This window comes from Rattus rattus, chromosome 1 (assembly GCF_011064425.1).
Source record: "Rattus rattus isolate New Zealand chromosome 1, Rrattus_CSIRO_v1, whole genome shotgun sequence".
NCBI classification, from domain to species: domain Eukaryota; kingdom Metazoa; phylum Chordata; class Mammalia; order Rodentia; family Muridae; genus Rattus; species Rattus rattus.
In genome coordinates this window covers 117,917,417-117,944,981 of record NC_046154.1, presented here as the reverse complement: position 1 = coordinate 117,944,981, position 27,565 = coordinate 117,917,417, and the positions used below count along the sequence as shown (strand labels likewise).

Genomic DNA, 27,565 nt, shown 5'->3' with positions numbered 1-27,565 from the left:
TAATCAGTAAACTCCTGAGGGCAAGGGTTCTTTCTGTATGCCTTGCTCTCCCACTAAAACCCAATAGACCGGCCATGAAGCAAGCCTTCCAATTTCTACTGAAGAATGAACACAGGAAACGAGGAAACTGAGGCTTAAATTTAGAGCGAGTTCAAGCGCTGCTGCTCCCCGACAATCCTTTATCACGTTAGATAGACCCAACTTATTTTTGCTAATGATAAAACAAAGAACCTCTTTGTGTGGAAAAATGGCCAAAGCAGGTTTGGCCAGGGCTCCTGTGTTTGTAGTAAGATAGTCCAAAGCCACATTCTCCTGAAGATGGTAAGACTCTCAATGTCACAATTAAAGAACTGAAGTAGCCACTGACGCTGGGCCTGCAAATGGTACCCAGTTTTTAACCCCTTGGCTCTAGAACCTTAAAGAAAGCAATGTTGCACAGAAAACTGTCTTCATTTTTTTTGAGTGTACAGTTTTATTGTCTTTTGAATACACATGTTTTACTGCCAGTCCAGATAAACAAGTTTATAAAGAAAATACTAAACTTTGCTTTTGGCAGAAGTCAAGATAACCTGTGCAGATTAAAATGACTTACTTCAGTCTAAGAAATGGTTTTGAATCATACAAATCTTTTATGAAAAATAACTGTCCAAAAGCATTCTCCCAGCTTAACACATTTTCAGAATAACTTCCCCCCCAAAAAAAATTCAAAAATACTACCATAAAAATATGTCAATACCGTATGGCTTTATGAAATAACTTCTAAATTTTTTGATTTTTATTTAAAAAGGTTCCCAAGTTTTAAATAAACAGCTAGCAACATTTTCTTCACTTAAAAGTGCATATATCTGGGAATGGGACATACATAACTTTTTGAACAAATAATTTTACAAATTAACACACACGAACACTTAAAATATTCTAAGAGGCAAAGTTTTTCCAGAAAAAGTCATCTAGACTGCAATAGATGACCTTTCACCTCTTCCTCCCTATAGCCTCTGGGTTATCAATAAGATGCTTTGGCAGTTTCAGGACACGTCACAGTCTCTACCAGGAGACACTGAGGACAATGAGGTCCGTGGAGATGGCAATGGTCTTGATGGCTCGGTGGGAATAGACGCATTACTGGACTGGCTCTCCACATCAGAGGCGAAGGTGCTGTCTTCTCGTACGTCAAGAGTCTGTTCAACTGAGACTGGCGGTGACTCACTGCTCTCCACAGCTTGGCTGGTACTCAAGTCATTAGTAAGTGCCGTAACATCGCACTCCTTGTCCTCGACAGCAAGCTCATCCTCTATCGTGACGACATCTTTAGTTTCAAATGCTTCCGAGGATGGAGTGGAGACTTCATCCTGTCCAGGCTGAGGGAGACTGCTCTGGCTGCACTCAACACTTGCCTTCACTCCAGCATCCCCGTCGCTGTCACTGTCGATAGTTATAACCACCGGGGACCGTGAAGTGCTATCTCCATGGTGTTTCCTATGCTTCTTCTTATGTTTCTTCTTCTTCTTCTTATGGTGTTTGCTTGTGTCTGTAGCTTTTCCTTCATAAACTATCTCTACACTTAGGCTCCGTGCCCTCCTTTTCCTCCTCTTGTGTTTTGTCTCTCTGTCTGATGGTCTGCTATCTGAAAAGCTATCGCTCTCGTCTTTAGAACCTCCGTCCAATTTTGATGGCTTTTGGTAATGATTCTCCTTCACTCTGGAAGCAAATGCCCGAGACGGCTGTGCCTCCTCATTAGTGTCTTCCAAATGGCGGGTCTTGTACTTCCGCTTCCCTCCAGGCTTCTCATTTCTCATCCGGTCAGGGACAGCTGACGTAGTCCTCGACCTATTACTAGACACGCTCCTTGATCGGTGCCTCTCATAGTAGTAGTATTTCCTTTCACTGTGGTTCTTCCTCCTGGCATTTGTTCTTTCAGAAAAAGACTGAATTCTAAATTCTGGACTTGAAGATTGTCTAGAATAATGGGCTCTTGAAAGAGTCCTCCTCCTGTATGACGACTCATAACCATCTCTGTCCTTGTTTCGGCTATAGTAAGTATATTCCCACTTGTATTTGCTTCCATAATTATTTCTTAAATAATAGCGATCTCGATTTCTGCTTCGTGATCTTCGCTTGCCATGATCACTGCTACGAGACCTTGATCTACTAGTGCTTCCACTACTTAGAGAAAGGGTCTGGCTCCTTCTTGACCAGCTGCTATCTCTAGTTCTTGATCTCTTTTTGTCCTTTCTCGCTCTAGGTTTGCTACTACTCTCCCTGCTTCTGGATCTTTTATTCTTCAATCTTTTCTTCCCATGATGCTTCCTGTGATTCCTCTGATCATGTCCACTTCTACTTTGGGAACGGGAATCTGAACTCCTGGATCTTCCTCCCTTCCTATGTCGATGGTTATATGGGGAACATGCCCTGTCACCTCTTGTAGATGAGCTGTCCCTGGGAGTTGACAATGACGTAGATCGTTTCTCTTCTTTCTTTGAGTTTATTCTTGTGTCCGAATCACAATGGCTTTTACCCATCTGCTCATCTTTTCCAAGGACAGAACGCGGAGATGAAGCTCGACTAGCATCACTATCACCTGAACTGTAAGACTGCTCCTGTTCTTGTGTCTTCACTGTTTCCATTTTCTCATAAGAGCCCAACTCCTCAGAATCAGAAGACAGTTCAACAAGTTCTGGGGTCCTTTCAGCTAATGGCTTAACAAACCCAACAATGACACAATTATCTGATGATGAATCGCTGTCATTGTTTACGTCGTCATTGGCCTGTACTCCTTGTATCTGAGATGCGGCTACTCCAGAAACAAGTTCTTCATCTGAACTGTCCGAAGAATTTAAAAGGGAAGACACGCCAACATGCACTTGCTCTGAATTAGAATACGACGGTCCGGGAGTTTCATCATCCCATGGCGCCTGCCTGATGGTGGATACACTCACATCTAGCTCTTGGGCTTCAGCCTCATCTGGTGATATTGTAATAACTGAAGAATCAGAACGGCTGCCCTCTTCAGATGAAGGAGGGCAATCATAATTAGCATGCTGGTCAAAAGCTGCCATATTGAAGGGAGATCTAGCAAAACTGATAAACTCGTGTATAAAATGCTCAGTTCGATTAAGCAAAAATGGCCTTAGGTCCGACACAAATGCCTGACTCTCCAAATCATAGCGAGTGACATTGCTCATGATGATGTGCTGGACAATATTGACTAACGAGCCATGGGCTCCAAAAAGAACGGTAAGCTCACGCTTTAACCAAGGAACTAATCTGTGAAGGCAAGCTGGATTTCTACGGAAGAACTCAGCTGAAATATCCCTGTAGCGGCCACCGTCTTCGATACTTCTAACTCGAACACCAGCACGATAAAGAGTGCGCCTAAAATTAATAATATCTTGTTCTTGAACTTTCCGCAAAGACCTCTCATCTGTAGCAGTTGGCCCCCTTAATGCCATGTGTCTCATAAATTGAGGAATGTCAACATCTCTAGGTCTTGTTGAGATGCCTAACCCTTCAAACAGCACTCCACTGTCTGGCGGAGTGCTTGTTCTTCTACTGACAGTGCTACTGGGTGAATAAAGAGAGGCGTTCCGTTCTCTTGTCATAGTTGTCCGGTAGCGGAATCTTCGAACCTCAGGGGCAGTAAAAGAACCATTGTAGGAAGGCCTTAGCACATACTCCTTGAAGTCATCTTCAGCCCTCACAGAATGGAAAATGGAATCAAAGGGCTGCTTACACAGTGGGCACTCGGCTTTGTTTTTTGACCACTCTTGTACACAGCGGAAACAGAACTTATGTAGGCAGCGATCTAAGTAAGACACATTATCAAATCTATCCAAGCATATAGGACACTTAGAATCAGGAGACGCGTCGGCTGGTACTGTCTGCTGCAGTTTGCTAGTGCCAGCTTTAGGTGAAAAGTTGTCCATTTTAAATTCCTTGGCAGCTGAGGCCATTATCTGTAAAAGGGAAAGAAATGGATCAGTAACTCAGTAAACAAAAAAGCTTCATGAAGACTCGGTTCATACTTCAGCAAAAATGGTTTTAACATAAAGACAGTACATAATAAAAGCCTAACAACAGACGAGCTCCAAGATCAGTTTCCTACGATCCAGTTCTCTTTGTACCCTCAAGTGTTAGGAAAAGAACCAGTACGTGGTAAGCTCTTAGATATCATACCATAGCCTACATAGTCTTTAAGTATTTGACACAGCACATAAGCACAAAAGCAAACAGGTACCTATGTTCCCCACTCAGACTTAATGAGTAACCTTCCAGTGAGCCAGTTATCTCAGATGTTGTGACCACTATCTTCCCTTCCTAGACTGGGCTATTAGAAAAAGAAAAGAGAAAAACCCCTCTTGTCCTCTAATGTTTTCATGTATGGTTTTGTGTTTGTCAGACATATACCTCTAACACTATGTTCTAATGATTTACTCTATTCATAATATACTGTATATTTATATAAAACAGCATATGAAACAATTTATGTGTACGTAATTTTGCACGTCATACAGTACATTAACTTTTCTGAAACAGCTTTTACAAAGTACTTTACATTTGAGAAATTTCACCTGTTTAAGCACATTCTAGTTTTTGGTGAGAGCCTGACTGAAACATGGTCTTTCAGTGTTAGAGCAGCGGAAGGCAGCAGCTGAGTGAGTGTCAGCTGTGGGGACTGCATGAGACAGACAGCCATCCATTACCATGCATTATGCTCAACCGTCCATTCCTAAGTGTTTCTAAGGAGCCTCCACAGCTCCTTTCACTATTGTCTTGGTTATGCCGATACTGGGTCTTACTGTGTAGCCCAGACTGCCCTCCCAACCTTAGGCAACACTCCCACCTCTGCTTCCTGAGTGCGCTGACTGTACACACAGGCCAGCGCTAACCTTCCTTTTTTGCTGAATCTAAGAGTGAAGCCACAGGTGTATTACATGCTTGGTGTTTCCTTCCTCATTGTCTGCACCCCACACCAGAATGTTAACGATCAGTTTCTCTATATTTATCACATCACGTTGTAGCTTACTTCCGGAATGAGTTGGCCGAGGCTGAAACCAAACATGTATTTCAGTCCCCCCACCCATTAACCCTTTCCTGTGCTAAATGCTATACTAACCATCTTGTACATATGTAAACAATCCTTTCTTTACAGTTCTCTGAGCATAGTGCTCATCTTCCACCCTCTTCAGAGGAAATGCCTTCTCTCCACATGCTCACGGCTGGCCTCTACTCTTTCTCTCCCTTCCCTTTTCTCTCTCTCTCTTCTCCCTCTCTTACCTACCCCCTCCCCATCCCTGCCACTCCAATAAACCTCCTCCACGTGAAAAAAATAATAAAGTGTGTTCACTTAGGTCATCTTGACTTTCTTAGAACCATACCTTAAGAGGTCAATTAATCCAAACAAATGTTTCTTTAATGGTTCAGATATTTCTACTTTCTTTTTAGAACTCTTCATTTCTCTCTATTTTTAATTAACCCACTCAGAAAAAGGGTTTTTTAAGGCATTAAAAAAACCAAGAAAAGAAAGAGGCAGAATGAACCCGCCCTGTGTACACCTCAGCCAGGCCACTGCACCCTGTGTACACCTCAGCCAGGCCACTGCACCCTGTGTACACCTCAGCCAGGCCACTGCACCCTGTGTACACCTCAGCCAGGCCACTGCACCCTGTGTACACCTCAGCCAGGCCACTGCGCCCTGTGTACACCTCAGCCAGGCCACTGCACCCTGTGTACACCTCAGCCAGGCCACTGCACCCTGTGTACACCTCAGCCAGGCCACTGCACCCTGTGTACACCTCAGCCAGGCCACTGTGCCCTGTGTACACTTCAGCTAGGCCACTGTGCCCTGTGTACACCTCAGCCAGGCCACTGCACCGTGTACACCTCAGCCAGGCCACTGTGCCCTGTGTACACCTCAGCCAGGCCACTGTGCCTGGTCTGCATTGTGAATGGGTAGACATGGGGAAAAAAGACAGAACAAAAAACAAAACAAAACAAACCTCTCCTTTGTAGTGTAGACAGTAAGTGCTCAACGCACACAAACAGCAGAGAGGGAAGAAACGGACAGATGAGGGAACATGGACTGGTACCCAGGCTTTGACTAAACACAGCTCTAAAAGCCAGAGGAATCTGCACTGATTTTAGTTAGTTAACACAATGGAGTAGAGTTCGGGGGGGGGGAGATCAGTATATTTCAAGACAGAGCATATTTTATCTTAATTTGTTTCTCTGGATGGCAGAATTTTAGTGTTTATTGAACATTTCTAATTCACATAAAACTTACAGCCCAGACCCGGGAATGAACGTAATAGCTCAGTGGTAGCCCTGGTTTCTATTCCCAGGACTTAGGAAGGGAAACGAAGGGAAAAAGAACAGACCAAGTAGACCTCTGCTGAACTTTCGAAGTCGCATTAGCCACATCTCTGATGTAATAATTGAAATGGCCGTCGCTGACGGATGAACAAAATGTGGTTTAGTTCTCCAAACATGGTCAAAGCCCAGGTTGGGGAAGTCACTGATCGGCTGAAGGAGAGACCGCCAGATGGCTCTGCCATGTTTCTCTCAGCCTTGGTAAGAGGAGTTTGTGTAGTGCGGGCTCATTACTGGTCATCCAACTGCACCTGTGAGTGCCCAGCCAGAGATGGGACGTCTCCATCAACTTCCTCCCACAACACTCAGGGAAAATATACAAGAGGGGAAGACACAGTGGAAGGGCCAGAGGACGGGAAGCTCAACGTCTAAGATATGTCACGGCTGTTGTCACAATCAACTCACAGCTGTGGTCACCTGCACAAGTTCAAGCCCGTTAAAAAAATTACAGCCTGGGGCTAGGGAGATGTCTTACAAAGGACCCAGGTCAGCTCCATCATGGTGGCAGCCACAATCAAACACTGATGTGTGTGTGTGTGTGGATGGGTGTGTGTGTGTGTGTATGTGTGTTTTCGAACCACAGCGATGGTTTGGAAAAATTCCCAAAGCCCCACCCTTAACTGGAGATCTATAGGTAGCTGATGGCTACTGTGGGAGTTCTTTAAGAAGCAGCTACGGGTAGATCGCCCAAGTCCCTTTGGATAACCCTACAGCCATATGGATATAAGCATCACTAACAGGATCCCAGTGAGTTATATAAAAAGAGATATGAACACAAATTTACTAAGTGATAAAAAGTAAGAAAGTACTGACTGCTACAACAAAACATACAATAAATGAAACAAACACACACACACACACACACACACACACCACCACCACATATTGTATGGTACCATTCATACAAATGACCAAAGTAGTTCAATAAAGAGGAAAAGATGACTTTAGCTGACGAGATTTCTGAGAAGATCAAAGTGTTCCCTAATTACATTTGAGTGATAACCACACACCTTGGTGAATACACTAACGTCTGTATTCACATAGCTAGGAAACAGACTGGGAGATTTATTTGCAAAAACAGACCCACTTATGTTTTGTATTTCATATTCTAGAAGCCCTGTAATGTTCCTCTACCCTAGTAATCCAGGGATTAAGCCCATAAACCAATGCCTCCAGAGCAGACTCATCAGCTCTTCCTTAATAGCTAAGCACAAAACAAAGTCTATTACTTCAGGATGCACTGAATTTTTCCTTTTTTAATCTTCAAATCTGCCAATTTTAACAAAGATTTTAAGAAACCCTTTACACCACAATTTTGGAGAAATTTCAGGGTCAAACATATCTAGGGAAAATAGATGGAGATCATGAACTTCAGGATTTTTTTTTTTTCTTCTTCAAAGTCAAGGCTTTCTACGGCATTTCCTAAATTATCACTGGACACAGAACCTAATCATGATTGTACTTTAACGCGGCACCAGTTAATACTGAAAAATGCCACTCTTGGGGTGGTGCACTAGGTCTCACTATGTAGCCCTGGATAGCCTGCAGCTCATACATCTGCTTGCCTCTGCCTCTCGAGTGCTAAGATTAAAGGCACGGACACCACCTCCAACTAGAATCAATACTTCTTAGTTTGATCTCCCCAGAGACCAAGCTGGAACAAAGTTGAAAGTTATTTCTCAAATATTCTCAACTGTAAAATCATTGTAGTTTGAAACGGCTTGGCCCAGGGAGTGGCACCATTAGGAGGTGTGCACCCTTGCTGGAGGAAGTGTGTCACTGTGGAGGTGGGCTTTGAGACCCTCCTCCTACCTAGTCCCCTGGAACACAGTCTGCTTCTGGCTTCCTTTGGATGAAGATGTAGAACTCTCAGCTCATCCAGTGCCATGCCAGCCGGGATGCTGCTGTGCTTCCTGCCTGGGTGATGGACTGAACCTGAGCCTGTAAGCCAGCCCCAATTAAATGTTATCCTTATGAGGCCTGCCACTGGAGAAGGAAGGATGGGTGGGAGAGACGTTTGAAGGAAGAGGAGGAGAGTGGAACAGAGAGGAGAAGAGGGAGGGAGGGAGGGAGAAGAAGAGGGAGGGAGGGAGGGAGAGAGGGAGGCTGTGGCAGGACAATGGAGGCTGACATTAAGATTCCGCACTGTGGGGCTGGAGAGATGGCTCAGTGGTTAAGAACACTGACTGCTCTTCCAGAGGTCCTGAGTTCAAATCCCAGCAACCACATGGTGGCTCACAACCATCTGTAAATGGGATCCGATGCCCTCTTCTGGTGTGTCTGAACAGCTACGGTGTATTTACATATAATAAATAAAGCTTAAAAAAAAAAAAACAAGATTCCGCACTGTATATTTACAGGTTGTTGTCAATGTTCCTAAGGGATGGATGGTACTGGGCTTTGTATATTTAGGTGGGCAATTATATCTTATCAATTGGGTCAAAGAAAAAAAAGGGATATAATCCGAATAAATACCTAGTATGGGGCTTGATGAATGAATGATTAAGAGTTCAACATAGTTGCCTAAGTTATGGGAAAGTCTGATTTTGGTAGTGATCATCACCTGTATCTCTGACAGGTTTCCAAAGATAATAACAATTATACTTAACATATCTAAGTAAAGTGGCTAAGGACATTCACAAGTAGATAAAACAGAATGATGACTGATAAAAGCAATCTGCATTCTACTTGTAAATCTGAATGGTTTAATTTTAAAAGTTATAGAAGCTAAACGACCAAATCCCAAATTTAATTCCCTCTTTTTCGGTCGGTGGGTGGTGGGGCTAGACAGGGTTTCTCTGTGTAGTCCCGGCTGTCCTGGAACTCAAGAGATCTGCCTGCCTCTGACTGCTGGGATTAAAGACATGCACCACCAGCTTTAATTTCAATTCCAGTAATGAAAGAACTTTATTGGGACCAGGCATCCTGGGATATCCCTGAATTCCCAGATCAATGAAAGATGAAGGCAAGAGGGTCAGAAGATCAAGGTCATCTTTCGCTACATAGGCAATCCCAGACCAGTCTTGGCTACAAGAGTCCCTGCCCAAAAATAGAGGGGTGGGGGTTGCTTCGAAGCCATTCCAACGGAAGCCACTCCTCCTAGATAAGCACCGATTGAGTGTGGCTGACTGCGAGCATTGCATCCCATCTATTAAAACTCCAGACCCTCAAGTTCTCTCAAACAAAAACCTCTACCCAGTATTAGCTTAACTCTTTGGCACATATTTTTGTTTTCTCTTCCCTTTAACATAGGAACTTGCTCACCAGTTTCCTTCTTTAACAGTGCTTTCACCTTTGCACTGCCCCTCTCCAATTAACCAATCAGAATCAGCAGCCCGAGAGGAAAGGGCACTACCTAGATGTGTAATGAAGTCACAAGACCCATAAGCCCTGCCCACAATGTGTAGCACTGCACAACTCCCATAGCTTTAAGGGCTTCCTTATTCGAAAAAAACCCACTGTCTCGGATGGAAAGACAACCACACTATGTACATTACATAACCACGATCAACTGAAATGCAAATCCCATTTCACAGACAGGGTCCGGGGCTGGGGACCTGCCAAGGTCACACTTCTAATCAGTGGCAGCAGTTTTGTCCAGACACACTCTTTCCGTCTTCAGTAGCGCTTGAGCCCTTCAGGCGGTGCTAGGAGACACTCCCCTCGCTTGCCCACTGGTGCCGATCCACAGGTGCCCTGCAGCTTGGCGACCCCAGCCCTTGGAAAGGCCCGGACCACAGGGCTGCTCCCTGGCCCACCAACCTCTCACCCATTGTTCCCGGACGACTCACCTCCGAGGACGCGGTGGCAGGGACCGCTGGGCCGCTAGAAGCCAGCTCCCGCCGGCCCAGGAGGCTCGGTCGGTGGCGGCAGGATCCGCGAAGGCGTACCCGGCGGCTTCTGCGCCTACCCTCCTCGGCAGGCGCCAGAGGGGGCGCTTCACCCTCCTCGCGAGACAGCGGAGACCCCGGTGGCGGCGGCTGCGACCCCTGTGACGTAGAACGCTCATCACCAAAGGCAGTTTGGGGGTGGAGAGAAGGCGAGACCAACCCCCCCAGCCCGCGCAGCAAAACACGGCCCTCCACCCCCGCGCTCTGGACGCATGCGTACAGCAAGCGCACGCAGGGGGCGGGACCTGCGGCACAGACACCAGACCCTGCCCCCACCGCGGGGGGCACAGCACAAACTCCAGAATCACAGCCAAATATGCAGAAACGCTGCCTCTGTATCTAGGGAACCTCACCAGTTTAACAAGTTGTTAGAATCTCTATGGTGTCACAGAGCTCCCAGAGCAACCTGATTCTTACGTCTATTTCAGCTGGGATGAACACTAGGCATCTCTTTCACCCCGCCATAACTCGCTGCGGCCTGCTTTCCGCTTTCCATTCTCGGAAATCACACTAAAATTGTATCTGAGCCCAAAGCGGCGCAGCACAGCCTCTGCCGGCCAAGCCTCCACTGTGCTGAACTGCTAGTTTGCCTGCCAAGCCGCCTTTCTTGGGACTTAGTATTTCAAACTTGCTGAAGTCCTAAGCATTCGATAAACGTCCGGTCAACACTTGTTGACTGGCAGATTCACCATCAGCAATCAGAGATAATATTCTATTTGTTCTTGATGAATGGCTCAATTAACAGTTACCAGTTTTAGTTACGTAAAAGAGTAGATGACACTGTTTAAGTCAAACATAAACATGAATGTCTATCCGCATTTTGTGGAAACGGATGTGGGTGTGGGGCGGCAACTTTGATTCTTTCAGGGTGGACTATTTGCAATTAAATTTTTACATGCACAAGATGGCACACTATTTTGTATTAGTACCGCACTGCAACTGCAGAATAAAGCAGTTAAGGAATTCCTATCTGAGCGCAAAAAAGGCGCGATCTTTGCATTTTCTCTTTTATTCCCTCCTGAAAGGCGGGCTAGGCCCGGATCACGTGATGCGTTGCAACTCCGGGCGGAAGCTGGGAGGGGGGGGTTGGAGAGCGCGCAGAGCCCCGCTGAAAAATGGCTGCTGCACCGGAGTGTACTGCGCCCGGGAGCGGGCTGTAGGGCCCGCGCCACCCCGTCCCCGCTGCTCCCTTACCATGATGCCGGTGAGTCGCCGAAACCTGGACTGGACTTACTCCTCGGTAGGTACCGGGAACAGGGGAGCTCTAGAGTGCCCCATCCCAGGACCCGCAAGCCGAAGGCAGGCAGTTTGCTCGCAGCTAGGAACTCCAAAACCCATTCCTAAATTGATCGTTCACGCCCTGCCCTCAGCTCCGCCTCTTCCTGGAGGACACGCTTTTCCGCCTCTGACGTCAGTGGTTGCAGGGCCTGCTTGCTTCTAGGCTGCATTTTAGGGTCTGTGAGACCTTTCCTCCTGTAGCTGGTAACTAGGCCTTAGGGAAAGAATCCAGCACACTGATTTTTCTTTTTGCTTTTCCTCCCTCCTTTTAGTTGCTACTTGCAATCGTCTTGCTCTCTTGGGGATTCGTCATCTATGCATCAACTGTAGCTGCACGACGGCAGCTACAAAAGGAGTTTCCAGACAAATTCTTCTGAATGAACTTTTGTAATTCTTAACAAACCGTTCTTTTCCTCAAATGGCACCTATGTAGACTCAAAAGTAAAATTCACAATGCAAATTTGTGTATGGTCTTTTGTGATATGCGTTAACATGCCAATTTTTCGAAAAGGTCAGACAACCCTTTCTGTATCAGGTCGGAGATTTTCATTCTCGTGCTCCAGACACTTTACATCCTCATGTCAAATCAGTATGTAAACAAAACTATGTGACTATAAAGAGTTTTGCATCCTACTTATCAAAACAGACAAAAAAAGTAGCTAATAGCCCTGTTTAGTATTTATCTTTCTACTGTTAGTCTCAAATCGGAGACAGTAACAAGTACAGTGACAAGGACAGGAATAAGTTTTATTAATTACTTTTCTAGGAAATAGATTCAGTAAATACAGCACATTAGGAACATACTTGTGCTGTTACACAAGTCTTTTAAATTTTTAAGAGCTCTTCAATGATGTTTATCAGGAAAATCTCTCATTGGTGGAATTACTTCTCCAGTCTCCAGAATTGTATCACCCTAGGGAAAACAAGGAAGTGCTTAATAGAAAATTTTTTTCACTAAATATACATTTTATTGTAAAATATTCCATCATATGCTCAATACAAAAATGACTATAAACATGCTTTACATTTTGTTAACCTAAAGTTAAACCAGGGATGGTGGTGTCCCAGGACTCTAGAGGTAGAGGCAGGGGGATCTCTCTAAGTTTGAAGCCAGCTGGTCTACTACATAGCAAGTTTCAGAGCAGACAAGACAAGATTGACCCTGTCTCAAAGCAAACAAAAAAACAAACAAACAAAAAAGACACCCCCCCAAAAGCCCCTTCAAAGTTATTTTGCATTTTACCTAAAACATTTCAATTTGGATGCTAATTTTTTTACCTGTACTGATTTGTATGTGAAGCTAAAAAAGATTAATCAGATTATTACATGAGGACTTAAAAAATTAAAAAATATAGGCATACTAAAGTGAATATTTAGATTGTAGACTATAGTTCTGAAGTATGGATATACTTGTGAGACTATCGCCAAAATCAAGGTAATGACCTTCTCATTACAAGATTTAGTATTTTATTCTTTAATCTAATGTCTCAACCTCCACCTCCAGGTTTCAGAAAAATACTGTGCATAGGTGGTTACTCTATGCCATTCCATGTTTGGGCACGGCATGAGTTATGCTCTAGCATTCATTTTAATAAGGGCTGGGACAAAGCAGATTGGGAGGACAGCCTGACTCATATAGTCTATCATATCAGGAAGAAGGAAACTTGTTCTTAAGCCAGAGACTTGCAACCTTGTCATGGCCTGGTCTATTCTAGAAGACATGGCCGTTCTGCAGTTTCTCAAAAGCGAGACTCTGAAACTGGTCAACAACATAGACACAGGGAAGGACTGCTGTAGCAAAAGAGGACATTCAGAAAATAAATGCCACAAAATCACAAACGTGGTCTTCTGAACAGATCCTGTCTTGTCCTTTGACCATGAGTGGCAACATAAACATATAATTAAATAATCAGGCAAGCAAAGAATAAATTAATATTAGTCAGCTAACAAGACCATCAAGTTAATGTTCCACGTTGAGGCTGCCTGGGGTCTGACACACATTGATTACACATAATAAAAGACACTTCCTGTTATTTCCTAAAGCAGAGTCTGAAGTGTGGACTGTTAGCCAAATTTGATGGTTCTCCCTAAAAGTCTCCTGTTGCAGCTGATAACAGGTAAATAACATATGCTACTTAATTCATGTTTGAATTTTCCATTTTGGTGGCTTATTCATTACTCATGTTAGCAGTCATTTATTGTGTCGACCATCCTCGGTGCTAGGATTAAAGGCATGAAAGAACTTACATCTTTGTAACATAAAATTTAAATTCACGCTAACATGTCTTAACCTCACAGACTGAGAACTTAGGCACGAAGCCAAGGAAGTTAGAATGGAAACAACAGGACTTCAGTCGTTAGCTGCCTGTGCATGTATCTCTTCAGGCTCGGGCTGTAATCCTTGATCCCTGAAAACCTGGTGGTGCCTTCTAGGTAGGGACTCAAGGTCATAAAACAAGGTAGAGAAATACAGTATCCACTCCTCATTTTCCACTATCACACTATCCCTCCTCTTTAAAGCTGACAGTAAGAAAAGACCATTTTATTCTAATGAACTTGGCAATCACTTATAGAATGGGGTAGGGTAACAAACAAGCAAAAAATGAGTTTTGAGACTTACTGGAAATATTCTGGGCTTCGTGCCAACAATGGCATATGGTTTAGTCTGCAATAAAAATAAATTTATTGTGTAAATTACAGTGTTAGAATTTTTCTGAAAATATGGTAGATCTTATCCCCAAATTTTTACTTGTCTCCAATTTTCCCAGAACTCTAGGCCCATATTAATCAAACATCTCCACTTGGTTGTCAATAAGCTCTTACTCATCTCCCATCAACACAGTTATCCTTCAACATGGATCACATTTCTGCTCAAAGTTTCAAAATCCTTAAAAAGAAAAAGACCTCTAAAACCCAGCAGGACTCACACCTAGCTAATCATCTGACTTTCTACACTCCCTCCCTTACTGTCCCTTAGTTACAATGGCTCCTTAACTACTAGTCCAATCAATAAAGCCTGCTATGTCCCAGGGCTGTTGTGCTTAGTGATTCCTCTACCTGGAATGTTCTCCAGGCTATCTAATGGTTCCCTCACCTCATTCCAGTCTTAGTATCACCTCTGCAGGGAGGTCAATTAGAGCAGCAGTTCCGCCCTTTTCTATTCCTTACCTTACTTATACAGAATTGTCACCTGCTGTGACAACATATGTCCCTTATTCATGTGCTTATTGCCAGTTCACATGCTTAGCTCCAAGACTAGAAGAAGCATTTCAGGAGGCAGGGACACAATCTGCAGTGTGTATTGCTGTACCACGTTTACAGTCCTTTGCATACAAAAGAGGTACAGCCTGCATATCTGCATAAGACAGCATATCAACATATTTAAAAATTATTGCCATGATGTCAGACATAGGCAAGGGAACCAAGATTAAGAGAGAAACATAAGCCTACAATATGAGGAAAATTAAATGTCTTTATCATATGAACTGTTGCCAGGGCCAATGAGGTGACTCTGGGTAAAAAGCACTTGCTACATGGGCCTGGAAAGGTGAGTTCAATCTCCAGAACCCACATGAAGAGAAAAGGAGACAGCCAATGTCACAAAATTGTCCTTTGACTTCCCACAAACACATTATGGGACATTTGTGGCTCCCATATACAACAACTATACACATTTTAAAATTTTATTTTAAAAAGAACTGTGGCCAAAGTCAGAAAGACACCAAAATGTTTTCTAAGATGTAGAATGCAGTTACTGAAGCAAATGTTACTGTAATGCAGCTGCAGAACTCACCTAAACTAACCACCAGGAAGAATGAAAGATAAGAGACCCTAGCAAACATGAAATGTTGGAATATGTCCACTAGTGGCAGGAATTCCTCAGAGTAGTAACTACATATTAATGTCTCTTTGCCAACCCAATACTTCAGTTTATTAAATATGTTTCTGCTAGAGGACAGATGTATTTTTTCTTTCTTTTTTTTTTTTTTGATTCTTTTTTTTCCGGAGCTGGGGACCAACCCAGGGCCTTGCGCTTCCCTAGGCAAGCGCTCTACCACTGAGCTAAATCCCCAACCCCAGATGTATTTTCAATCTTAAGACAACTTGGTCATAGAGAGGATAAAGGAAACTTCACTTAAGTATAACTAGATAAATGCCAACTTTTAAAAGTTGGGACAGGCCTGGAGAGATGGCTCACATGTTAAGAGGAGAAGAATTTCGGTCTGTGCTGTAAAGACTGCTTTTGTGGTATTTTGGTGAAGAATGTGGTTGCTTTTTTGCCTTTGTCTGAAGAGTCAGCCTGAGGCTCAGGTGAAAAGACTTAGATTAATTAAATTGACAAAGGGAGTCTCAGAAACGCCCACTATAGATTTTGTTCTCCGGTTAAGTCTCAAGAAGAGCATTTTAATGACAAAAGGGAAATTGAAAAAGGAAAAATACAAGTTTGAGCATTAAAGGGACACCAGGAAGTGAAGTGGAGCTGAATCCTGTGTTCAAGGATGCTAAATTGAATTAAGGAAGTAAAGACCTGGGGTTGGGGATTTAGCTCAGTGGTAGAGCGCTTGCCTAGGAAGCGCAAGGCCCTGGGTTCGGTTCCTAGCCTCCCCCCCCCAAAAAAGGAAGTAAAGACCTTGGGGCAAGATCCCACCCAGCTAAATTAGCTCCAGGCAATGTAGTGCAAACCTTTAATCCCCGGAGACAGGGACAAAGATCTCTAACTCAAGGTCAGTCTACAGCAAGATCCAGGACAGCCAAGTTTAGGCAGTGAAGGAGTTGGAAAAGAGGAAGCTAGTGATAATGTAATAGAACAAGGAGCCATGTTCCAGCTCCTGCAAGCAGCAGAACTCAGCAGCTTTAGCCATGTGTCCCTGGCTTTATATTCAAGAGGAGAAGGAGACTACAGGGACAATTGATGCTGGTTACCTGGCATCTGGGAAGTGTTTCCTGAGAGCACAAAGAAGCTGTGTTCCAGAGATAGTCAAGGTTGTACCTCATGCTGCAATTGTACTTGATAATGTGTAAGAGTCACCCAGGTAGGGGTTGGGGATTTGGCTCAGTGGTAGAGCGCTTGCCTAGGAAGCGCAAGGTCCTGGGTTCGGTCCCCAGCCCCGGGGAAAAAAAAAAAAAAAGAGTCACCCAGGTGGTACTGGTTTTGAAGGCTTGAAGGGGTCATGAAGAGCAGCTGAGGCTGGGCACTGTGAGAGGCCGTGGAAGGCCATTGGTGAAGGTGCAGCCTCAGTTGCAATTGATGGCCCATGACTGAAGGGGTCATGCAAAGGAGTTGAGGCTTGGCACCATGAAGAGAGCCTGTGAGAGGCTACTGGTGAAGCCAAGTTGCAACAGAAGACACCGGTGTATTGGAAATGCCAGTACCATGGGATGATCACCAAGAACAGCTGAGGCAGTGGAGTGGATCAACCTGAGTGTTACAGAGGGTAGAGCTGGAGAAGTGAAGCCAGCCCTTTAGAGGATCGTGTGTGGATCCAAGACATTGAAACAAGCTGCCTTGGACACCCCAAAGATGTTAAAGATGCCAGAGCCACAGCATCTGCTGAGGAAAGCTGCTAACAGGGAGTGGAACCAGCTCAGGAGAAAGAAGTTTGTTGCAGTCAACAAAGATGAAAAAGGAGTTGAAGATCTGAAGACCGCTTGACATCAGACATGGAGATGGCGGAGTTTGGAGTTTGCCCAGCTGGTTGCCTGTCTTAATTCAGGGATTACAGTTTGGTGATTGATGGATCTCAGAAGAGACTCTGAACTTTGGGCTTTTAACATTGTTGATAGTGCTGTAGACTGTGGGGACTTGGGAAGTTGGACTAAACGTACTTTTTTATTATGTTATGTTTAGGTATGGCTTCCATAGACTCATGTGTTTGAACAAACCTATGGAGGCCAGGGAGTGGAATGTGATGGTTTGCATGTGCTTGGCCCAGGGGGTGGCACTATTAGGAGGTGTGGCCTTGTTGGAGGAAGTGTGTCACTGTGGGGTGGGCTTGGAGACCCTCCTCCTAGTTGTTCCTGGCTTCCTTCGGGTGAAGATGTAGAACTCAGCTCCTCCTGCACCATGCCTGCCTGGAAGCTGCCATGCTCCTGCCTTGATGATAATGGACTGAACCTCTGCCTGTAAGCCAGCCCCAATTAAATGTTGTCCTTTATAAAACTCGCACTGATCATGGTGTCTGTTCACAGCCATAAGATCCTTTGGTATGATCCATATTCTATTCTAGCATCAGAGTGTTTATAATGCATAAAATAATCTGGCTACTTCTAGGACTAACAGATTAGGCCCAGGATTATAATGAAAATATATAATGGATAAACTTTTGATTTAAAGTTGAATAAAAAATTGCTTCTTAGAGGCACCACTTTACCATATAAATACCTAAAATCAAGACTGAACAAATAAAATTTATAAATGGGTTTAAAGCACTTAAGAAAATGTGATTACATTTGTAAGTGGAATTGTCTTAGAATTCAAATTCAATTAGTTCAAAGATGGTAGGGAATAGAATAAATTTGTTCCTATTCATCAGAAGTATGGCAGTTTAATTAAAATAAAAGTACACTTTAATTTAAAATATAAAGTGACAAACTAAATTCCCAAGTAACGCTCTGCCCAGTTCTGTACATCATCCACTTGTGGTGTTTCAACCCTGCCTGACAGAAGGCAGCGTTCTTTTCTGAAGATCAACATTAAAAGAGCAATGAAAGAAGACAGAGAAATGACAAGGCCATGGAGTTGCAAGTGAACATGGTTCTCAAGCCCGTCAGGACAGAAATGGAGACTACTCTCTGACCCTTAGAGAGATGAACTGCTAGTCCATTTTATTGTTCCAGAAGGGTTTTCTTCTGGTTTCTGAAATGGAAACAACTCCATTCAAATCCCTACTGGGACCTACCAATCTTACACACATCAGGCTAGGACAATATGGGCTCCAGAACTATCAAAAAAAAAAAAAAAAAAAAAAAAGAAGAAGAAAAAAAAAACCATTCTGGGTTGGGGATTTAGCTCAGTGGTAGAGCGCTTGCCTAGCAAGCAAAAGGCCCTGGGTTCGGTCCCCAGCTCCGAAAAAAAAAAAAAAAAAAAAGAAGAAAAAAAGAAGAACTATCATGGAAGCATGTAATCCAAACCATTTTGCTTTTCCCTTCCCCCCAACTTCTAATTTGTACCAAACTGCAACAGCCTCTAGCTGATCTGCCTGGTGTAGAACTTTGCTTCCTTCAATCTGTGTTCAATGTTTCTCTACATTTCCCTCTCAATCATCATGTCTTCTCCCATTAACAGTGGAGAATTCTGCTGGGAGTAGAAGCTCATGGCTGTAATCAGTTGAGAACAAAGAGAGCCAGGGTTCAAGGCGAGCTTGCAGTGTATATGAAGCCAGGTTTCAATACTCACACAATAAATGATTCCCTCTGCTTGTTACACATTTAGCTCTCATCTCCCTAGATTTTGAAACTTTCCTAAATTGGTCTCAGCTTATGGAGTCAATAGAGAACCTTTAGCCGTTTCCTCACTCTGGGGGACATGCTCATCACAGACTTTGTCTGTCCTTCCTGAATTTGTTCCATCATCTTCCTTGGATTTGCTGTCTGTCTTCTAACATAGAACATATTCCTGGATGTCAAATACTTTTATATGTTCTTTCTACAACTATAAAGAGGACTTACTAAGCATTCCATTCATGTTGCTCAAAGAACATATTGTGGGCTAGGGGGATGGTTCACAGGGCAAAGACTTGCTGTTAAGTCTAACAGCCTGAGTTGGATCCCTGGAGACCACATGGTAAAAGTGGAGAACCCAATCCTTCAAGCTGTCTTCTGACATTCTTTAACCTTCTTAACCTTAATGCTTTTGAAGGTAACAAGCCAATAATCTTGCTCCACTGGAACATTCCTTCGCAGGGGCCGCTTCATGCCTCCTTGTGACTGCACTCAGGCGATGTGCACTGGGCAGGAGTGTCAGCAGCTGAGCCGCTTTCCTCGTGCTACATCTGTCAAGAGCGCAGTTTCAGTCTGCCTCATGGCTGACAGCACTGAGGTGCTGCCTGATGGACTGTAACTTAGAGACAACCCTGTTTCCAGGCCTTCTAGGTGGACATCCTTAGTGACCATGCATACAAGCACATGCCCACATTCACATTCGTGGTTATTTCTCCATCTACCTATGAATACACAGTATTCATAACTATGAGTTCATACCAGTACTTCCAGTTGATTCCATTCTCCAAGGTGGTCTCCTGTTTCCATCAGTATGCTTATTTGATCAAGCTCCTCACATATGACACAGGTCCTGTCACCATCACCACAGCTTATGATGTCTAACCTCCTCGCCTTACTTGGGTTCTGCTGTCTTACTCCACCTCAGGTAACTTCCTTCTCCAATTCCAATATCCTATTCCAGGTTGCTGCCTCTAAGGTTCCCCAAACAGGCCTGCTCAGCCTCCTGTGAGTGGACACAGAGTGCCCCGTTTACAGTATTTACGTTCCAGCACTGTTCCCTCTTCCATGATATCCCAGAAACTGCATGCCTAGGATCCAACAGCATGTACCACACATACTGTGCTGCCCCTTGTCTTTAAACCACGGCAAGGGCCTTCATCAGCCCATGCAAGATCTTTCCATGAAAAAGTTCATAGATTTTGGACACCCGAGAGTCTAAAGGGAGAGAATTATGAGGACTCAGATAAGAACAAAGGGAAGGGACTAGAGACAGGACAAACCTGTTTGGAATGATATCACATACCTGACTGGCGGAAAGAAGCAGCAGAGATCATCTCTATAGCTACTGCTCAGGACTCCAGGGCTAGACATTCTGACCATCTAAACACTACTTCATTGTGTTGCAAACGTTATATATATTGTATATATGAGAGTAACCTTTTGATTTTTCAAGTTTTGAAACTACTTGTATATAAGAGTACTTAAAGTTCAATGAAACCTTTTATCCCTCCAAAAAGTCAAGGAACTTTAAAAATCAGCTGAACGTGAGAATATTATTTTCTGAGCACAGCACAGCCACAGGAAATTATTGGACGATATTAAAAATAAGTTCTGGGGGGTTGGGGATTTAGCTCAGTGGTAGAGCGCTTGCCTAGGAAGCGCAAAGGCCCTGGGTTCGGTCCCCAGCTCGGAAAAAAAAGAACAACAAAAAAAAAAAGTTCTGAAAAGCATACATTTAAAACATACTTACAGCCACATGATATTTGACGTAATAGTGGATGAACCAGAGAGGTATGATCACATGGGAAACAGTGAAGAGACTGGTACCGTACGCCTTGAAGATCTGTGGGGAACACACATACAAAATAAACCTCTGGAGCTGCTGTGCTTACCAACATGTGCTCCTTACTATCCCTAGCATGGGATATCTCATTTGTCAATGTGTGTGGAACAAAAACCAAATCAAACAAACCAAAAAAATTTCACCACCACCAACAATGTAACAGTGTGATAATTACTTTACAAATTTCTAAATGGAACATATTTTCTGGGGCTAACCTACCTACCTATTTCAATATTTTCACTAACTCTGGGACTTCCTATAGAGTCTATCCATAGACTCTAAGACTTAGGGTAAGTACCATTCTGCAAGACTACTAGACAAAGCTTATAATACGTAGCATTCTGCAAGACATAAGGGCATTCTTGTTCAAGAAATAAACCAACCAACACTTTGTTACTACTACTCCTATTATTATTAGAAGGAACTGAAAGCAATTCCCACACAGTATTCATTACTCATCACTGATGTGACTTAATAGCGGACACCAAGAAAATATCTGGTATCCTTACAATAAAAAGTAGTCCTTGAGTGAACGGTTTTTCTGCCTGGCAAAGTCAAGGGATGCAATCTAAAAGTAACTAAAAGCGTGTTAAACGTACACAGTGATAAGTAGAAAGGGGGCTTTTGAGTCTGACAAAGCATACCGAATAGAACCCTGTCTTCCGTTGCAAACCCAGGAGACTGTACTATACCAGCTGGCCCTCTAGTAGCTGGTAGGCGATGGACGCCTCTATCACCTCAACCTTACACAACACCTAAGTGTTCTCAAATACTAAAACCAGGAAAGGTATCTACACTCGAAACAACTGCATGTGCGGCGTCCTGTAAAACCTAAGGTCCGACTTCTCAGTACACCCGACAGCCACAGGGGATCATCCTCCCGAAGCCAACCTGCTCCAGGACTCCAGACCCCCGCCCTGAACTCTAGCGACGTGACAGCATCTCCGCTAAATCTGAGGGCCTGGACTGATTGTCCCTTGGGGCCTTCCCGGGTGTGCGGGCTCTGGAGAGGGTCGGGCCTTAATGGAACTGAGAGGAGTGGGAAGGGGTTGGCCGGGTTGCGACCCGGAGTGGGAACCCGGATCTGTGTGGCACATCACTCACCATGTACTTCCACAGGGCCCGGTCCCGCAAAAAGTTATTCCAGAATCGCTCCAGGGGCCACATCCTGCGCGGGGGCAACACGGGCTCCCGGGGGCTCAGCTCCTGGTCCTTCAGCCATCGCCTTCTCAGCTCCCGCAGCTGCTGCAGCCGCAGCTTCTCATCGGGCGTGTACCCCGACATGTCGCCGGCGAGCTTACCAGAGAGTGACAGCGCGCACCCGAACCCGGGGCCGGTCACTTACGCGCGATCCCGCTCCGCAAAGCGACCTTGAGGCGCCTGCAACGGCGCGATGTGATGGCGTCACAGCAGCCCAGCCTCTGGGAGCAAGCCGACTCCTTCGCCGAAAGCAGGTTCTGCTCATGCGCAAAGCCCTCTCTCTGACCCCGGGTTTTAAGAACCCGGATTAAGTACAAGCTCTGGAAGGTCTTTTAGTTATGATTTAAGTGGTCTGTGTTAGAAAGTGTGAGAAGTCCCGGGGGGCTAGAGTTCAAAGAAAGAACTTGTCGGGGAGGGGACCGCAAGGACAAGGGTTTAGGGAACCTCTGCCCCGCCCGCTTGAATTCCCACCTTCTTGACCTAGAGACAATTGCATTCAAGTTCAGCTCCCAGCCCTTTAGTAACTCAAGTGACTTTGAGCGGCTATCTGGGTTTCTTCCCTCCTCTGTACTGCAGAAATAAAGAGCACCTTATTTGGAGGCTTACATGGACTGGCTCACTCTTTGATCCTGCCGTCCCACTTTGTAAGATATCCCAGAGGAATGGTGGTAAACATTTGCAGGGATGTGCACAAATATTCATCACGGCACGATTGTATTAGCAAAACATTGGAAATCACCTCCCAGATTCCGTAATAGAGGATTAGTGGAAAAGCTTATAGTACTATAAAGCATTGGAATGCTACTGCCATAAATGAGCCTTCTATTCATAACTGTGGAGTGACTTCTACAATCTATTGCTAAGGCAAATAAATAAATAAATAAAACAAACCACCTACATCAAGTAGAAAGAATTGTATATGGTATGCTACCTTTTATCCAAAAGTGGGGAGAGTAGTGGAGATTTTATATATATATGCTCACTGAAAATTTTAGTGTAATAAATGAAAATAATTTTGTTATAAGTATTTGTTTTTGGAGACAGGGTCTCATGTAGCGCTTAGGCTAGCTTTTATTTAAGGGAGCCTGGACTTAAACTCCTTATCCCCCTGCCTCCACTACTCATAAGCTGGATGGAACACACCAGTATGCCCAACTTAACAACTGCTTCAAACACCACCACCACCATTATCACCAATATTATATAGGGAAGACAGGATAGAGACAAAAGTAGAAACTAGGGAGTTTAGAGATGGCTTAGCGGTTAAGAACATATGGTGCACTTCCAGAATACCCGACTTAGGAGAATCTGGTTACTTCATGGGGCTTCTGGAACCCTAGGGCTCTCCAGAAGAGAGGAATATGTTCCATAAGCGAACTAGCGCCGGGCAAGTTTGTAAGACTAGAGGCAACTTTTCTCTGGGCAAAGATGAAAACATTTCAGCATCAGTACGTATGAATTGAATGACTTTTAAATTACATCACATATACCAAGTCAAAATATTTTATTTTAAAAAAACAAAACAAAACCTCATTTGTGACTTTTGGATGGTTTTAAAAACTAACTCATTTTGAAATCTGAGTTTTAAAAAATCAGGCATTTTTTCCTAGTCTTTTGTACAAATTGCATCTTACAGGAACAAAAAGCTTATGGAGAAATTTTCTTCAAAGAAGCATTTTAATACCAAACACGGGAAGAACTGGCAGGCCGTTCTAGAACTATTCTACAACCCTTCCTTAATGAATCAGTGCAGCAGCGGCTCTGTAGCTGTGGCCCCTCCTCGAGAGCGCCGCGGCGCCCTCTTGTGGACAGATGTCTTGTTGCCTGTAAAATTGAACTGAAATCTGTAGTTTCTAGAACATTTGAAAAGAGAAGGGCTGTATTACATATGCTCTGACAAGTTTCTTTTTTCAACTCCATTCTGTTATGTCCATGAGTAAAACAAATAACCCAGGTGCACATAACATGGTTTGTGTTTGAATTCTAATATTTTAGGCTTAAAATTCACTACTAATTCTCTATTTAGTTAATTTGGGATTTTGTTGGCTTTTAACATTTCAGTGATATTTTTAAAAGAAAATTTTATTTATTTTTTTTATTTAAATATTTTTATATTAGTATTCTGTGTGTAGCAAGCAGAAAGAAATGCACGTGGGTTTAACACCTCTCAGTACTTCACAGAATACATTGGTGGGAGGGATGCATATCTCTAAAAGCATTTAAAAATAATGAAAAATGGGGCTGGAAGATAGCTCAGCGGTTAAGATCCCCGACTGCTCTTCCAGAGGTCCTGAGTTCAATTCCCAGCAACCACATGGTGGCTCACAACCATCTGTAATGAGATCTGATGCCCTCTTCTGATGTGTCTGAAGACAGCGACAGTGTACTTATATATAATAAATGAATAAATCTTTAAAAAAAATGAAAAATATGCCACTGGGTAGCTACCATAGTTAGCATCTTACTAAGGTTTGAAATATTAATAGTCTGCTTTTCTCTCTTTGCAGCATCTACTATGAGAATGAAGATAATACACAGCAATCAGGCTATGAACATTCCAGAAAATGCACATAGTTATTGTAAAAGGCCCCAGAGGAACTCTCCAGAGGGACTTTAATCATATCGATATAGAGCTACGATTCCTTGCAAAGAAAAAGAAGCAGCTTCAGGTTGACAAATGGTTGAAAACAACGAAATTAGCCACTGTCCGTACCATCTACAGCCATGTTCAGAACACGATCAAGAGTGTTTGATGGACTTGTGTTTCAAGATGCAATCCTTGTGAGCTCAATTCCCCAACAACAGGAAAACCAGTCTTTGGTTGAAATTTCAAATTTCTTGGGTGAAAAATACATCCAAGGGGTTCAGATGAGGACAGGTGTTGTTTGAGCTGTTTCTCAAGGCCATAAGATGAATTAGTCCTTGAATGAAATGATATTCAACTTGTTTTAAATTCAGCAGGAAGCTACAAGTCAAAAACTAGGATATCAGAGAAGTTTCGAATAGCGTCTATGTGTCAGAAAAAGCAACAGAGGAGCAGGCTGATGAATAAGACCTGCATCACCCAGCTCCAAAAACCAGATCCTGGTTTCTAAATAGAATTTGAGATGTCTTTAGGACCAATAAAAGACTTACTGAAAAGGAATAGAAAAAAAGAAAATAGAAGGGACAGAGGAAATCCTCATACAATACTAAAAAGACACACTCAGATAAGCCCAAATTATGGGGGCTTCATCCAGCTGAGTTCTTTCTGAAACAAAAACGCAGCTAGGAGAAAAACAGAATGATGACCAATAAAGAGGCAGAGGGCAGTTTGAACACCACCGAGATATTTTGCGATATTAAGGAGGTATTAGATCTTGTGGTTCTATTTTAAATGGAGCTTCTGGTACTTAGAACACATCCATAACATTTATCCATGGGAGAACATGGTGTCAGTAAGGGATGTAGGGTAAAGGAAATACAGTTAGTTAGCAATTGGTGTGTGATAGTCACTGGGGCTCATTGTATTCCTGTCTTTTAACTTTTTTTTTTGTTAAAACTTGAAATTCTAAGCTGTAAAAAATTCTGTGCTTCAAAGTACTGAGCCATTATTTAGGCTACTATGAATCTGTGTCCTCTTCATGTGAAACTTTTCTTACCTACAGACCTCAACTCCGTCATAATGAGGTTCCAATAGCCTCTGGGGGCCTAACCACGCCAGAAAGGTCCCTCAGTAAGGCATTTCACAACCCAAGTAAATGCTGCCTATATTAATGGGGTCAAGTAGATCTAGTAATTTCTTTGAGGGCCGTCATCCTGACTTTCTGTGGAAACCATTTCACTCTCACACTTAAAAATACAGTCAATAATAACAACAACAACAACAACAGTAAACAGAACCAATGTTTTTAGCACAACATAATTCTTCTTCCACTGGCTACTACCTACCATGTTCCACCCCACCCCACCCCATGACCTCAGGCTGTGAAAAAAAAAATAAAGCAAAGAGAGCCCATTAAGACAGACTCAGACTCAGATGGGCTGCAGGAGTGGGAAAACTGCCATACATTCCCACCAGATGCCACTCCCAGTTGCTGGAATGTTATAAATACAACCCAAAATGGGGGGTTTGTGTAAGGCCTCAGTAGCCAGCCTGGAACCTGGGAAAGGTATAAGCTTAGAGGGCAGAGAGAGGACCGAGGCCAGGAAAGGTGTCTATCAGTAAGCTTGCTTGCACTTTGGATCTGTTGAGAAAGAGTCTACCTTTCCAGCTGTGCTTTTAATGCCCAGAGGGGATTTGGTTTTTCTCCTTGGCAAGGCGTGTTAGTGTTGTTGTAAAAATATATAAAATAGAAAAGAGTAATGTTGTCTATTACCCCACTGCTAGATATCTTGGCGGAAACACATCCCAGACGCACACTTTCCTACTCTCAAACCCTCACATAAAAGAACACACAACACAATAATCTTAGATCCAATTGGTAAGATATAATTGCCCACTTAAACATACAATGCCCGGTACTATCCATCCCTTGAGAACATAAAACAACCTGTAAATACACAGAGCATAATCTTAACATCACCTGCCATCTTGTCCTGCCACGGCTTCTCAGCCCCTCTCTCCCTCCTGTCTCTTGTCTCTTCCTCCTCCTTCAAACTTCTCTCCCACCCATCCTTCCTTCTCCTCCAATGACAGGCCTCCTTCTACCCTGTACCTGCCCCTCACCAGTACTTTACAAATTCAATGGAGAGGTGGTTCTGGTGAAGTCACCTGAGTTCTGAGTCCTTGACGAGGCAGCTGTCCTTGGGGCAGTGGAATTAGCATCAAAATACAGTAACTTCAGGGCAAACCACAACATGTTAGAGCAGACAGGAGGACAGAGCACAAGTTTCATGGGATATAGAAGGGAAGCTGATCTGACAGCAGTCTGGCCACCGGACTAAGTCCAGATATGAGATCAACTCACATCAGAGTCCCCTCCCCTCCCTCAGTCCCTAACTTCAGAGCCTTAAGTCTTTAGGCCCTGCACAAGCCAAATGACTAAACACAATTAACTTCTTTATAATCCCTTTAGCTCCTATAAAAATTTTTCTCTTATTCTTTCGTTTAAAAATGTATCACCCACAGGCCAGTAAGATGACTCGGCAGATAAAGGGTTTGCTATGCAAACCTGAATTTAATCTCCAGAGCACACACGTGCCGGTTTCAATGAAAATTGTTCCATAGCAGCATCTGAACACTTGGTAGTGAAAGATCCCCGAAGGGAGACCCTTACCCAAGTCTTGGGAAGTCGTGGACCCCAAACACACGAGAGACTATCTTGATGCAATGTGCAGAGGCGAAGTTTATTACGGAGATCTCCGGGCCGACACCTGTGCCACGCAGGAGAAAGAGGTGTTGACCCTGAGTGGCTGGGAGAAGGGCTTTTTAAAGGAAGAAGTCACAAGCCCCAGGAGATGAGGGGATGTCAAAAGGAAATACCAAAAATGTCACAAGGGGAAACTCTCAATGTCATAGGATTGTTCTTAAGACTCTAGGGTTTAAATCAGGGGAAAAGTCAAGCCC

At 43.7% G+C, this 27,565-nt stretch overlaps 3 protein-coding genes and 1 pseudogene across 3 annotated transcripts; 2 read left to right on the top strand and 2 right to left on the bottom strand.

Annotated features, from left to right (window-relative positions):
- Positions 1-448: 448 nt before the first annotated feature.
- Positions 449-11,812, bottom strand: Topors (TOP1 binding arginine/serine rich protein, E3 ubiquitin ligase). The gene is made up of 3 exons (XM_032905038.1): positions 11,451-11,812; positions 10,158-10,355; positions 449-3,953 (listed from the first exon to the last, which is right to left on the bottom strand). Exons 1-3 carry the CDS (start codon positions 11,451-11,453, stop codon positions 1,026-1,028), a joined length of 3,129 nt encoding a protein of 1,042 aa, XP_032760929.1. The 5' UTR covers positions 11,454-11,812; the 3' UTR covers positions 449-1,025.
- LOC116890485 lies at positions 5,837-5,959 on the top strand (annotated as a pseudogene).
- Smim27 (small integral membrane protein 27) lies at positions 11,331-11,994 on the top strand. The gene is made up of 2 exons (XM_032905046.1): positions 11,331-11,496; positions 11,807-11,994. The coding sequence occupies exons 1-2, from the start codon at positions 11,452-11,454 to the stop codon at positions 11,909-11,911; spliced, it is 150 nt and encodes a 49-aa protein (XP_032760937.1). The 5' UTR covers positions 11,331-11,451; the 3' UTR covers positions 11,912-11,994.
- A 261-nt stretch (positions 11,995-12,255) lies between these two features.
- Ndufb6 (NADH:ubiquinone oxidoreductase subunit B6) lies at positions 12,256-22,220 on the bottom strand. Its single transcript, XM_032905039.1, has 4 exons — positions 21,922-22,220; positions 20,725-20,817; positions 14,155-14,199; positions 12,256-12,447 (listed from the first exon to the last, which is right to left on the bottom strand). Exons 1-4 carry the CDS (start codon positions 22,099-22,101, stop codon positions 12,379-12,381), a joined length of 387 nt encoding a protein of 128 aa, XP_032760930.1. The 5' UTR covers positions 22,102-22,220; the 3' UTR covers positions 12,256-12,378.
- Between the last annotated feature and the right edge of the window lie 5,345 nt (positions 22,221-27,565).